This window comes from Drosophila biarmipes, chromosome 2L, assembly GCF_025231255.1.
Source record: "Drosophila biarmipes strain raj3 chromosome 2L, RU_DBia_V1.1, whole genome shotgun sequence".
In the NCBI taxonomy this organism is placed as follows: domain Eukaryota; kingdom Metazoa; phylum Arthropoda; class Insecta; order Diptera; family Drosophilidae; genus Drosophila; species Drosophila biarmipes.
Window position 1 is genome coordinate 24,771,431 of NC_066612.1, and position 13,917 is coordinate 24,785,347.

The 13,917-nt window shown below is 34.5% G+C and overlaps 1 protein-coding gene across 33 annotated transcripts in view; it reads right to left on the reverse strand.

Annotated features, from left to right (window-relative positions):
• Positions 1-6,857: 6,857 nt before the first annotated feature.
• Positions 6,858-13,917, reverse strand: part of LOC127010712 (uncharacterized) — a 93,139-nt gene continuing 86,079 nt past the window's right edge. For all 33 annotated transcript variants that reach the window (XM_050885280.1, XM_050885279.1, XM_050885246.1 and 30 more), the window contains one exon: positions 6,858-7,167. In XM_050885280.1, coding sequence (XP_050741237.1) covers positions 7,163-7,167 — 5 coding nt within the window. In that variant the 3' untranslated portion in view covers positions 6,858-7,162. The remainder of the gene's footprint in view (positions 7,168-13,917) is intronic.

Below are 13,917 nucleotides of genomic sequence, written 5' to 3' on the forward strand. Positions count from 1 at the left end.
GCAAAAAATCTAAAAGCTACGGTCAAGCACGGAGGTGGCCATGTTATGGTTTGGGGCTGTATGGCTGCGTCTGGGGTGGGAAACCTAGTCTTCATTAATGGCATTATGGATGCTAAGATGTATTTAAATATTTTAAAAGAAAACTTACTACAAAGCGCAGAAAGCTTGGGAATAGTACACCGTTTAATTTTTTATCAAGACAACGACCCGAAGCACACTGCTGCCGATGTGAAGTGTTGGTTGGTCTGGAACTGTCCACACACCATAAAAACACCAGCACAATCCCCAGATTTAAACGTTATTGAAAATTTGTGGGAGATTTTGGACCAGGCGATCCGCAAAAGGAAAATTTCTAACAAAACTGAGTTAAAGAGTGCCTTATTGGAAGAGTGGCGTAAAATTCCTGTGGAAACAACAAAGAAATTAGTGGAGTCCATGTAGGGTTTTAGAATGAATTCCAGAAAATCTACTTTTTACTAGCGCCATCTAGCACCAACAATCATAAAGTACCAACTGGTGAGGCCTCTAGCGGCATATTAGATAAAACTGCTGATTTGCTGCATGTGGTGTGCTCAATTGACTTTGTAAAATATTGAATATATTTGGCTCTAATATTCAAATGTAACGTCCGATTACAATAAGCTTGTACACGTAGATGGGTGTTGATAACAAGAACACAATATGATTTCAATTTTTACATAACATGATCAAGATCAAGAATATATATACTTTGTGGGGTCGGAAACACTTCTTTCTGCCTGTTATATATTTTTCGATAAATCTAGTATATCAGTTTACAATAGGAGTAAAAGATGCGCAGCACAAGTTTGTTTCAGCGGGGTGTTACGCCATCAATTATCAATCTGAAGCGCCCACAGTTTTTATGATAAAAATGAATTTCAACTGAAATGTATTTGTCCCATCAAAACTAAAAATAAAAAAATGTGCCATGATCACTCTAACGTCCACAAATGGTTTAAGCGCTTAAATTTGTCTGAAAAAGATGGTAGGGTGCGCTATACAATATCTCTTTACTGATTATAAATCTCCATTTCCCTTTTGCTCCGTTAAGCTGAGTACCGCGTATCTGATAGTCGTACTCCCTTGTTTAGAGCTAGTTCGAACAGTACAAGCAAGTGGCCCAACGACACAAAGCACGTGCTTGTTACGAGCGGGGCACAATTAAGAATTTAGCAAATGAGTTAAAATATTATTTTTTAATACCGGGATAAGTTTGAAATATAAATTAATTAATAAAGTTTGTTATAGTTATTACATAGAACGCAAAAGGGCAAATTTAGAGGATAATAATTTCGTGTTAGTCTAACAGGAACATTGAATGTTAGGCGATTTAAAAGATCTGCAGAATTGATGTTACCTCTTATAAGATTTTGTATAAAAACAGTACCAGTAAGTTAAATCCCGACGCTATATCATAAAATGATAAATAAAGCTTCACATCATCAGCATACATTAGTACACGAGAATGTGTTATGATTGAGGGAAGATCGTTAATAAACAAAGTAAACAGCAAAGGGCCCAAATGACTACACTGAAGCAGATGTCACGTAGATCAATTTTGAAACAGCATTCTTGAATTTTACCCTCTGAGTCCTACCATTAAAGTAGTATGAAATCCAAGATAATAGATTACCAGGAAACCCAAGCTGATATAATTTAAATAAAAGAAGTGAGTGGTTAACGGAGTCAAAGGCCTTACTAAAATCTGTATACACAATGTCAGTCTGCATTTTTTTCTTAAACCCATTTATTACAATAGATGACAATTTAAGAAGGTTGGTGGTGGTCGATCTTCGCTAATCAAAACCATGCTGACACGGTCAGTCATAATGCGTTCAAATGCTTTAGGAATTGGCGACAATTAAGAAATACCTGGGGTGGAATAAAAAGTCCTTCCAGATAGAAGGAAAAACTGTTGATGAAATAGACAAATTAAAAAGTTTACGAATCGGTTTAAAAATGGTTGATGCACAAAACTTAGGCACACATCCAGGAAGTCCATCTGGACTGGGAGAACAAGTTGGCGTTGTTGTTGCTAAATCTCTTAAAAGAGAGCTTTCGGTTATTTCAGGGGAAAAAATACAATTTGCCCTATTTAAGGGACTAGGGTAGTTAGAATTTGACCAAGCTGTCGAAGTATAAGTAGTTTGGAAAAACTCATATTTAGTCCCCTAACATTTTGATACGCCAAAATTAACCTTTTTAGTTTTTGGCTAAAAGCTTTTAGAAAGTAAAACATTAAAAACATCAGGCGGAGCAAATATTTTAAAAGACGATATCCTACGAGCGTATGAAAATCGAAATTGTTCAACTGCAATATCTTCACGTATAAATTCCAAAACATCCTCAGATGTGGTATCTGGGGTGAATCTAGAAACAAATAATTGCTTCCTTTTTGGAACAACTGAAAGTTTCTTACGTCCCCCAGCAGCAGTCTGAACCTCACTAGACTGAGATCCAGGAACGTTGCCTACTGTAACTATTGGAACGGTCTGCACCGATTTCTTTGCCTTAGCCGGTACAGTAGCTTTTATTCCGGAAACATGGACTTCACTCGAACTAGCTGTATCCATACGCACAGTTGGTTCGCTTACCCTTCTGTCGACAGGAACTGCTGCTACCAAGTTCGGATTTGGGTTGGATTCCATGGTGGTATTAACGGCGGTTAAGCTGGATTTTTTGCGTTTAGGCGACTCGGTTAATAATTTTTTATTACTGGGCAAAACGGTATTAAAGTCCTCATTGAGTTGCCTAAAAGCACCCGAGATATTCAACAGACTGTCTCGAGTCTGCTTCATAAAGCCGCTCATCTCAACCACCATTTCCTTGCAGGAACCACATGACCGCATAAGACCAGAGTTAAGATCAATAAAATCTTGTACTCTCGCGGTCAATCCTGCACATTTGACATGCAAGTTATATGACACATTATTTAGGGGCTCTTACCCAATTTATAAACAACTTTGAGCCGAGAGCCAATTTCAAAATGACTCTGACAGACCCGAGATAAACCCGTGGTCAGCTATTTTTTTTCAACCAGGCCTCCGAATCATTCCCACCCAGATCAATTTCACGCAGCCCAAGTCAAACGGATGCTGTAAACATCCAGTCCGCTAACGTAAACAAAAGATCCCCAAAGCGAGCCCCGAGTTCGTTAACGTAAACAAAAAGATCCCCATAGCGGTCCCTAAAACTCCTCTAATGTAAACACCAATTTCCGGCCAAGATTGGACTTCAAATTTAATTTGCAAATTGCATCATCCTATTTTCCGACTCTCTTGAGCCATTTTCTTTATCAATTTTTGGGGATAAATTCTCTTAAGCCGAGGTTTGATTATTGATAATTGAACTAGAGATCAGGCAGTCCGTTTTTGAGATCCGAATCGAGCAGTAGTTCAAATCGAGGAAAAGTAAACGAGCAGTGAATTAACTAAGTTCGACTTATAGAAAAATTGTAGTAGTGATTAAGTGATTAATAAATAAAAATAAATTTTTTTAATCAAATCACTAGTGAGAGCCAGCAAAAAATAAAGAGATCTTTCGATGAAGACGCAAGTGTGCAGTTTTTCTTGGAACAGACAAGGGCCATTATAAGACAAACAAATGAAAAATTAAATAAAATATCAAAGTAAATTTGGCACTGGGATCAAATTCAAAAATAACAAAGGCCCAAACACAAAAAACGTAAGAGAGGACGAGGGAAAAAAATACTCTATCGACTGAGCGTGGCTTGTGCGACTCTAACAACTTTCAGCACAAACAAATACAAAGTAAATCAAGCAAGAGAGAGAGAGAGAGAGAGAAAGTGACAGAAATGGCACCGAAAAAGTCTACCACAAATTCAGCGGGGGCATACAGAGCAGGTTACAGTTATAAAATAGAGCGAGGGAGATTGAGAGGGAGTAAAAGAGTTTTAGAAAGTTTAGGAGCGTAAGTTACACAAATAAAGCTATGAGATTAAACAAATCTAATAGAATTGTTAAAATAACTATTAACACGTACCCTTTTATTGGGAGATCTATTTAAAATTACTAGGCTAATCTTTGTAAATAAATACATACAGAACACTCGCACAAAATCACTGAAAAAGACAATTTGGGCTTTGACGTCAAAGTCCAAAGATGTGTAGAATGGTTCATGATCGAGATTACTTTTTAGTAAGCCGTCTTATATTGAAAGTGTGTTTCAGCGATAATAGGTAAGAAAGGAATAATTATATATCTCATATAATCCGAAATGCCGGTAGACTTCGGCTTACAATATTTTCAGCTGTACTGCGACGTAAAAGTCCAAAGAAGTATAGAATGGTTATTGATTAAGATTACTTTTTAGTAAACCGTCTTATATTAAAATTGTGTTTCAGCCATAATAGTTAGGATAGGAACAATTATATATGCCATATAATCCAAAATGTCGATAGACTTCGGCTTACAATATTTCCAGCTGTACTGCGACGTCAAAGTCCAAAGAAGTATAGAATGGTTCTTGATTAAGATTACTTTTTAGTAAACCGTCTTATATTGAAATTGTGTTTCTAGTTAGGATAGGAACAATTATATATGCCATATAATCCAAAATGTCGGTAGGCTTCGGTTTACAATATTTTCAGCTGTACCGCGAAACCTGTAGGCCATGGAATACAAAATTTGTATAAAACTTTTACTCTGGAGGATCGAATTATCATGGAAGAATAGAAATGGTTCGTAGAAATTTCTCAATGCTAAAGTTTGTGTTTCCGTGTTTTCGATGAACATATCTAAAAGAAGTTTTTGTTTCGCTAACGTAAACAAATAGATCCGCAAGGCGATGTCCGCTAATGTAAACACTAACTTACGGCCGAATTTAAATTATAATTTAACTGGCAAGTTGCATCGTCCTATTTACCGACTTTCTTGAGTCACTCTATAAATTTTTGGGATAAATCTCTTAAGCCAAGGTTTAAATTTTGATCATTGATCTCAATTGTTTGCTTTTTGTTTGATAAGTTTTTGTTATAAAAAAATATCAATAATATCATCTACTTTCACAAATCCTAGAATTCAAGTTTCTTTTGAGATGTTAATTGCAATTTAAATGATTTAAGAACCTGAAATGAATGGAAAAGTAAAAAAAACTTTTGCCTATAATTTTAAAAAGGTGACATTTATACAAATCATATTTGAAAAACGTAAATAACATTTAGAAATGCCTTTTTAACGACATAAAGCAAAAGGCTGAAGCTTTAATAGCTCGCAAGCTAAGGGTGTATGAATTTCAGCTAATTATAGCTGGTTTCTCGCCAAACCCTCAAACAAAAGCGTTTTCGACCCCACAAAGTATATAGATTACAAATGCAGTGTGTCTCAGAAACGAAAATGGGCAAAGCGCTTAAGTCTGCTTGCCACCCACGGTGGGTAGGTGGCCCTATACAATATCGATTTGCTGCTTAGATACCTCCATTTCTCTTTTGTTCTTTCAAGCTGAGTAACGGGTATCTGATAGTCTAGGCGCTCAATTATAGGATTTTCCCTTGTTTTTGCTAATAACTTTCAAACGGCAATTTTTATGGAAATGTATCGTACGCCAAAAGTTAAGACATTTTAAGAACTAAACAGCTTAAAATTTAATTTGAAATCATTAGAGCCTTTTTTAAACAATCCGAAAAATGCTAAAAATCGGATTTTTTAACAGAGCATCCGAATTTCACAATTTTCACCCGGAGCGTGTTTTGTGTGAGAAGCCCGCTATAGAAACATTTTCACTTTAACAAATTCACCGCTCTTTTTCCCAAGCCAATTGATTTTCTTAATGTCTTGGTATCCTGGCAATCTTTTAGTTTTTGCAGTACCTTTAGATTGATTTATCATTTTCAAATATATGTTAAATTAAATCTCAAATTTTAAAATAATTATCGTAACGAAAAATTCACTTCTTTGACAATATAAAAAACAAAATACCATCGGAAATAACAATTTAATTCAAAAAACCATCATTAAAAAAACACTCAAAGAAAATGGACTTAAGGGCAATCCCTCTCCAAAAATGAACAATAAAAAAGAAAAAGACAGTAGAAAAGAAAAGGACAACCCCAAAAGGATACTACCTTAGTAGTATAGAAACTTCTGGGACAATTTGCATATTAATATGTAATAATGTGCAGATAAAAAAGGTTGCGCACCCAAGTTTACAAAGGTTTTTATCAAAGATGAACATATCCGATCATGTTAGGGAAAGGTGTAGTCAAATAGCCTTTTGCATCATTGTCACAGGTTTTACTATGCACGTTAGAATATAGCTCACCCAAAGTATCCAAAGGTTGTTCTCTTAGAGAAACATGTCCGATCATATTTGGGAATAATGCTTTCTATGATTGCAAGACTAATTTAGAATTCAAAAGAACACCAATAAAATAAATCTCACAAACTAATGATTCTCCCATGTGTGAATTTTTTCAAACCCATGTTTTATTTTTCCGCCCACAACGTTTTACTGGTAAATTGTCAAAAATTCTCTCCTTTCCACAAAAGGGTCATAAAATATCAGCCAGATCTTAACGACCTTACGGCTCGCACAAGTCCGAAGTGCACGCTCATTGAGAAGATTACTGACTTCCTTCCTCTGGCACTTCCCAAATAGGGGTTAAAATCACTGCGCGACAAATCACAAGTATACCTGTAAATAAACTCGAAATAAAAAGTCAGAAGTTTATTTTTTAAGATAATAAAAGATTTATTCTATTATTTTGGTATTGCGAATATGATTTTACATAATGTAAGATTACAAAATGTAAAGTGTTCACCATAGTTCGTAGTTTTCAAATCATGTCAACCTTGATTCTTGTCCATACTGATTCTTACTAAAATCGACCTTCAGATTATTATACGGATATGAGTCAGAATTCAAGTAAACTTTTAAGTTTGTTAAATTATTTGTGATAAGTTCTCCATTCAGTGAAAATCAAATTGAGGCAAATCGTGGTTTCTGCGGTTAGCCGATAATTTCACTTTCCAGCTGTTTTGGCTGCCATGCCCCAATTTGTGGTAAACATGAATACCAACTCCGGAATACGATTATGCAGAGATATAACATTTTTTTTAGGGTGGTATTCCTACCGACAAATCGTGTTCTATTAATCTCTCATCCATTTATTTCGTACTTAATTTCATCCTAAAAATAAGCCATTCAAATAATTGAAAAAATTAGAAGAAGAATGTAGAACCATTCGGTAAATCTTTTATAATAATTCCTTGATAACTTAGGTAACTTTCGCGAGAAGGCGCGTACAAGTATTGATTTGGTTAAATGTTTGATTATAAGATGAATAAGTATAAAAAACTTTCTTCAAAATACTCACGTCTCGCTTTTCTCGAAGCTTCAATTCTAACGATTTTAAAAATAGTTTAATTTTTAAAGTAAGGGAGCTTCTTTCTACTAGTGGTCCTCTATCTATAGCTTTACAATTAGTAATGCTTGGCCATGTCTTTCACTATAAAAATCATTCTACCAAACGAATCGAAACGTTTTACCACATAAACTCACCAAATCACCGTTTCGGTCAACTATGTTTATAGATAGTGCTTATTTCATGACAGTTAATTGGTAAATAAATTAGGTTATGAGGTGGTTATGGTTTTATACCCAGACGGAACATTAATGCCAAACGTATGATTCGTTATAATATCTACATATGAACCGCTGATGATAGTTACTTCACCTTCAAATGTAGTATTTTTACGTTGGATTGTAAATTCTTATCAAGGGTATATTCTTGTAGTTTATTGTAAGTCATGTCATTAAATTTGTATGATCCAGTAGGAATTGTAATAACATTGTCACCGAAGTGAAATAGATTAATTTGTTTGTCAATATTTCGAATCGAATTATACATATTAAAGTCTATAAGTGCGAATAAATTTTCCCCATTCAAATTGATAGGTGGTAATGCTTTCAAAAGCTACGTCATCGAATACCATAATGGAATTGTTTTTGGCTTCACTAGGGTCTAGTATGATATTCCAGCCCTTTTATCGGTTTGATAATTTTCTATAAGTACTCATATTTGGGTTGATTTAAACTTTTTGAAAATATATAAACACTTTCGAATTTTTTTATCATTGGGACTCTTAATTAAACTTATCATAATATAAGTTTTACCACAACTAGAAGGCAGGACAATTAGAGCTCTTATTATGTTTGGTTATAGGGCACTATGTCGTGGCGGTAAATTTGTCTCGCTTTCATCGTTAATATTTCTAACTAAAATTTTTTGTTTTTGGCTTATTAAACGCATCTTTTAATCTCATGTACTTTACCCAATGAGAAACCTTTGATAATTACATTAATAAAATGGGAAAACGGGTACATGAGTAACGTGGCACGCACGCACAGACTAAGTGCCACTAGAATATCCGGTGCCATCCGGAAAATCTCCGAGGAAGCGGCGTTGGTCAAGTTCCACCACAAGAGCTAGTAAGAGAGGCAATAGAAGTGGAGGAAACGGTCACGAGCACGGATGACCTATCTCGATATCATTATCGAATAAAACGATAATATTATTAAGTGAGAAATTGAATACTTAAATGACTTAAGGACCATCTCGAAAGATCTGTATTATAATTGATCTGTGGCAAGCTGATTTGTTTGAAATGGGAGTTCTTTTAAAATCTAATAATGGTTACCGACACTTGTTAATTGTTATAGTATAATTTTCGAAATTTTGATGGGGTGAGGAATTAAAATCGAAAATTGCTAATGATGTATCTCAAGCCATTAAAAGAATATTTACATCGGGACATGGAACACAAAAAAAATGCAAGCTGATGACGGTACGAAATTCGTTAATTCAAAATTTAAAGAATTTATTAAAAAATTATGGTATCATTTTTTGACTTTCAGTACTCTAAAGTTGAACGTTTTAGTATTACTTTTAAAGAACCAATGTGTGTTTTTATTAGTAGTTTTTAAAATTTAGATTCAATTGACTTATAAAATAGTTCTTTTTTAATATGTGCTTTTTGCAATTTAAGGTTAACTAATGATTTTTCATCGTTCACTTAATTGATGTGTATCATCTCACCTAATCAAAATAAATTCTATTCTAGCCATTCAACATTTTCTAAAATATCTTTGCAATTGGTCTCAGATGTTCTGTTGATGTCGTACCATGGTTTTTATTACTTAACTTAAAAATTGTGTCCCCGTAGCATTATGTTTTCTTTTGTTATCTTTGTCCCAAATAATTTTTTTAGTAAGCAGTTAACTGTATTTATTTTGTAATGATTAGATTTGGTGAACTCACTTCTTTTGCCTTATTTGCGAAGATTCATCTTCTTTAAGAATAAAGCTACAAGTTTTGACAAGTTTCAGTATCATTATAAAAATCAGTTTTTATTGCATAGATAAATTAATCATTATCCATATAATATAAGAGTAACTTCTCCTAAAACAATGGCTTTATATATTGGTAATGAAAATCATACATTTTTATTTCGATATGTCTAATACTGCAAATCCTAAAAACATGGGCTTATAAAATGGAACGGAAAATCTTTTTATGTGAATTGCATAGATTTTATCATTATTTTAGTTGAATTAAAGTTTTTAACAATGTGCTTTTCTTCCAGTCTTGCTTACCGAAGCTTCCCACATATCGGGTCTGCGCCAGGTGTACTCCATTGTTTTTCCGTAAACAGAATTAACTTTAAATATTCTTTATCAAATTTAGTTTTTGCATTTTGTCTATGTTAAGTATTTGGACGAATATTATTCCAAGGCTTTTGTAAGTTTTAAACTCCTGTTGAGTCCACTTCCAAAAAACAACCGCAGATATTATCAATTGGATTAATTTGAATATCACAATTTTGTATGTCTGGGATAGACATCTTCTTAAAGTCTTTATATGGAAAGGTTGTTACATGCATTAAAAATGAAACCTCCATTGAAGAATCATTATCTGACAAATATTTATTATTTGCTTTTGTGTATCTATGACAATATTGTGGCTCTCAACATTTCTTCGAAGAAAGACGCATTAGTCGAAATTCTTTATCGTCACTGAAAATTGACTTCACAGTATTCATTCCATAGTCAATTGAATTATGTGCTAGGGTATCCAAAGTTAGGGTCATGAACTTGTATATATCGAGAAAACGATTTTTAAAACTTTTTCGACTACAACTTTTTATTTTTTGCGAAACAGAAATATAGTTTTCCTTATTAATTAGTTAATTATTGAGATTGGTATTTCTAATTTTTTGCTAAAAAAAAACCTGCTTTGAATTTGCTTACACCCCTTACACTACCTGAGAAATGACAGTGACCTCTAACCCTACCGGTTCCTCAAACTATCTGACAAATAGAACAATTCAACGAATTATTAAATATCTGTTGGTGCATTTAAGTCATTCCAATAGGCATTATTTTATTTTAGATTTTCTATTTATGAATTTACAAATCTGGTTCCAGATTTTTTTCCTGCTTCTAAAACAAATTTATCTAGTCTATAATCAAAAGTACACTTTTTATAGTTAGCGTATGATATTGGAATATGATTATTAATATTAAATAATTTGGGGCTCACTTGTGGTTCAAGTGTTGTTTAAAATCCGAGTAGAAAACGAATTGAATGAAGCTGATGTTGAACTTGGGTAAATTCCAATGTATTATTCTGGGGCTGAGGTATCTTTGGGACCTTCCTACTGCATAGCGTCTTGTGTTCCAATGCATCTTCCTCAGTTCCGGAGAAATTAAAACATACATTGCAGAAAAATGGCGCCCTCTCCTTTTTTTTACAGTCTTTGAAACAAAATATGAATAAATTTTTAAATTGTTTAAAAATTATAAAAATGAATAAAGGAATTAATATGCTAATTGTGCCAAAATCCATGTTTTTATACTATTGTTTTCCCACCTGTTTGAACTAATATTTCTTATATTAAACTGTTTAACATCGTCCAATATTTCTAGGACTTTAAAACATAAATTTAAAACAAACGGACGCGTATTTTAAGTGAAAATACAACTAGGTTAATAGCGGGGAGTAATTATCCCCAACGATAGATGAAATTTTTTAATTTTTGATTTTCAACACTCTTTTTTCCAAGCCAATTGATTTTCTTAAAATCTTGGTATGCACTCCTTTTGTTTTTTAATACCTATCGTTTATGTATTACTCGTAACCATCGGACGTAGATGTAGATTTATATTTCTTCGTGTTTATTTAGTAGTCGCCTTCGCGCACCCTCCTAATGCACTTCGTCATATACTTTATCTTCTTTCATAAAAAAAGCGTACAAAGTATTTCAAAATACCTTTCTAACAGCACAAACCTTTAGCTTAAGTAGTTCGCAAATGAAGGCTGATTGAATTTTAGCTATTTTTTGCTGGTCTCTCGCCAAACTACCGATTTTTTCCAAAAGTGTTAAATCTAAACTTGCTTATATTAAGCTTTTTCTAATATTTCCAGAGCCGTCAAATAAAGTTTGGATACGCACAAAAAAATTGCATCGCTCAGTTTGTGTTCTTTACTGGTAAATGTGGCTATTTTCACATAACTGTCAAACGGGATTTTGTACAGGAATGTGTCGTGCGTCAAAAGTTAAGGAATGTCAAAAAACTTAAAATTGAAATCATTAGAGCCGTTTTAGGAAAAAGAATTTTGGCAATAATTTTAAAAGGTCGTATTTCAAAATAATTTACCATCATTTAAAATTTCCAGGACCGTCAAATGGATTTTGGGTATGCACGGAAGAAGCTTAATGCTCAGGCAGTTTTCTAAACTGATAAATGTGGCTATTTTTAGCTTTCGAACGGAACTTTTTATAGCAATGTATCGTACGTCAGGATATGAGGAATCTACTATATATTATATAGCTTAAAATTGAATTTTAAACCGTTAGAGCAGTTTTTGAGCAATCGAAAAAAAACTTAAAAAATCGGAATAAAAAAAAAGTTGCCCATAATTTGTAATTGATGGTATTGGACATATCACGTTTGTTTGTTTTGCACAAACCTGTAGCTTTAGTAGTTACCAAGTTAAAGGTGTATGAATTTGAGCTATTTATAGCTTCCCGCCAAACTAGCGAGGTTTTACAAAAGAGGTAGAACTAATCTTTCTTATATTTAGGTGTTTAAACTTTTTTAAATTTTTAGGATCCTAAAACACTGTTTGAGAAAAACAGACAAACTAACAAGCTGACAAACTGACAAGCAGAATTAATTTTTTCATTTTCAAACGTTCCCAAAAATCTTGTTTTGCATATTATTTATGAACGGATCATTGTATTTTGACAGTTGAGGTGTTATTCGATGCGTATTTTAAGTGAAAATACAACTAGGTCAAGTAGTAGTAAATCTTTTTCCCAAACCAATTGATTTTCTTAAAGTATTGGTATGTTTTTGCAATACCTTTCCATTGATGTATCACTCGTAACCATCGGACGATTACGGTAGATTTTGAGACTTGTGAGGGCTAACGAAAGCTCTAAATCGGTATAAAAGACACCAGCCAAATGTAAAAGTCAGTCAGAATTGATTCTGATCTCCTCTGGCACCGGTCTAGAAGTATCACTTCTTCACTTCAGCACTTCTGTTTCGTCTAGATTTCCGCCGAATCCGTCCTGAATAGCATCAGCGAAATGCTTCCACGTAGTGTGTAGAACGGGTGATGAATCTAGCCACATCTTGGCTGGACATTTTAGCTTGGTATAAATGGCGAGGAACAGGAACCTCTCGCCGACAACTTTGTTGACACGATCGATGAACTGGTTGACTGAAATAGCGTTGTCGTCGCTGGTATCATACTCTGGCAAGGTGTTGGCAATTTCCTTAACTGAAACTTGCCTCACGTTATTGGTAGCCTGTACAAGAATGCTCCTCTCGTTGATTTCGTCGACATCCAAATCGATTATTGGCTGTTGTTGCTGCTGATGATTTTCTGCCTGTGCAGGTGCTGCGTTTCCCATTTGAACGGTAACTATTTGAGCTAGCATGTCCTTTAGTTCCTTCATCTCGTTTTGCAATTGAGAAATTGCCGCTGACTGTGCTGACATCGCTTCTTCTTGCTGCATTATAAGCCCCACTGATGCTGGCAGCTCGATTTCCTCCGATTGTTCAAAGTCTATGAGTCTCTGAACCAATTTGGCTCTGGTGCACGAATCTGACACGTTTCTCGATCTTAGCAGGAATCTTAACTCGTCGCCCTTTAGATCTGCTATCCTCGGCATTTTGGCATTTTGGCCTCTTTGCGAGCGAGACAACTATATGTACCTCACAAAGTTCTGCGTCTGCTTGTTCACTCTACCAATACACACAAACTCCTTGTATGTATGTGTGTTCTCCGGCTTCTAGAGAATTCTTATTTGCACCGACTTTTAAAATTCACCAAGACTCACAAGTGCTTTGTGTGTATGTGCTTGGCTTTTCTTGAGACTTCTGCGGCCACAGGCTCACTAAGAATCCTAATCTTACTCCTTTGCTTGAGTCCACGGGTTCACTAAGATTACCGATCTGTTTTGCTTGAATCCGCCTGCCACGTAGAACTGGAACACATCCGTAATCTGCAATTTCCTTTGTCACATAGACCTTTGGGAACACATCCCATTGCAAACTTTCCACGCTGACGATTCTCGCTGCTTTTCTTAGAGTTCTTGGCACAACTCCTCCGCTTCACACATATCCAACCACCCTTATCCCACTTCTGAACAGAGAAGGGTTGGCTTTATCGAGTGGTATAGGTTTTATTAAGGATAATGAGTCTGAATATAATATTACATTTCCAATTGTAACATAAAGCGCTCTGCACACGTTCTCCTATTGAGTACGACTCTATGAACAATGCTTGGTACTATTTTTTATACAAAATCTTAAATGAAAAGGGCTTATCGAGTGGTATAGGTTTTATTAAGGATAGTGAGGTTG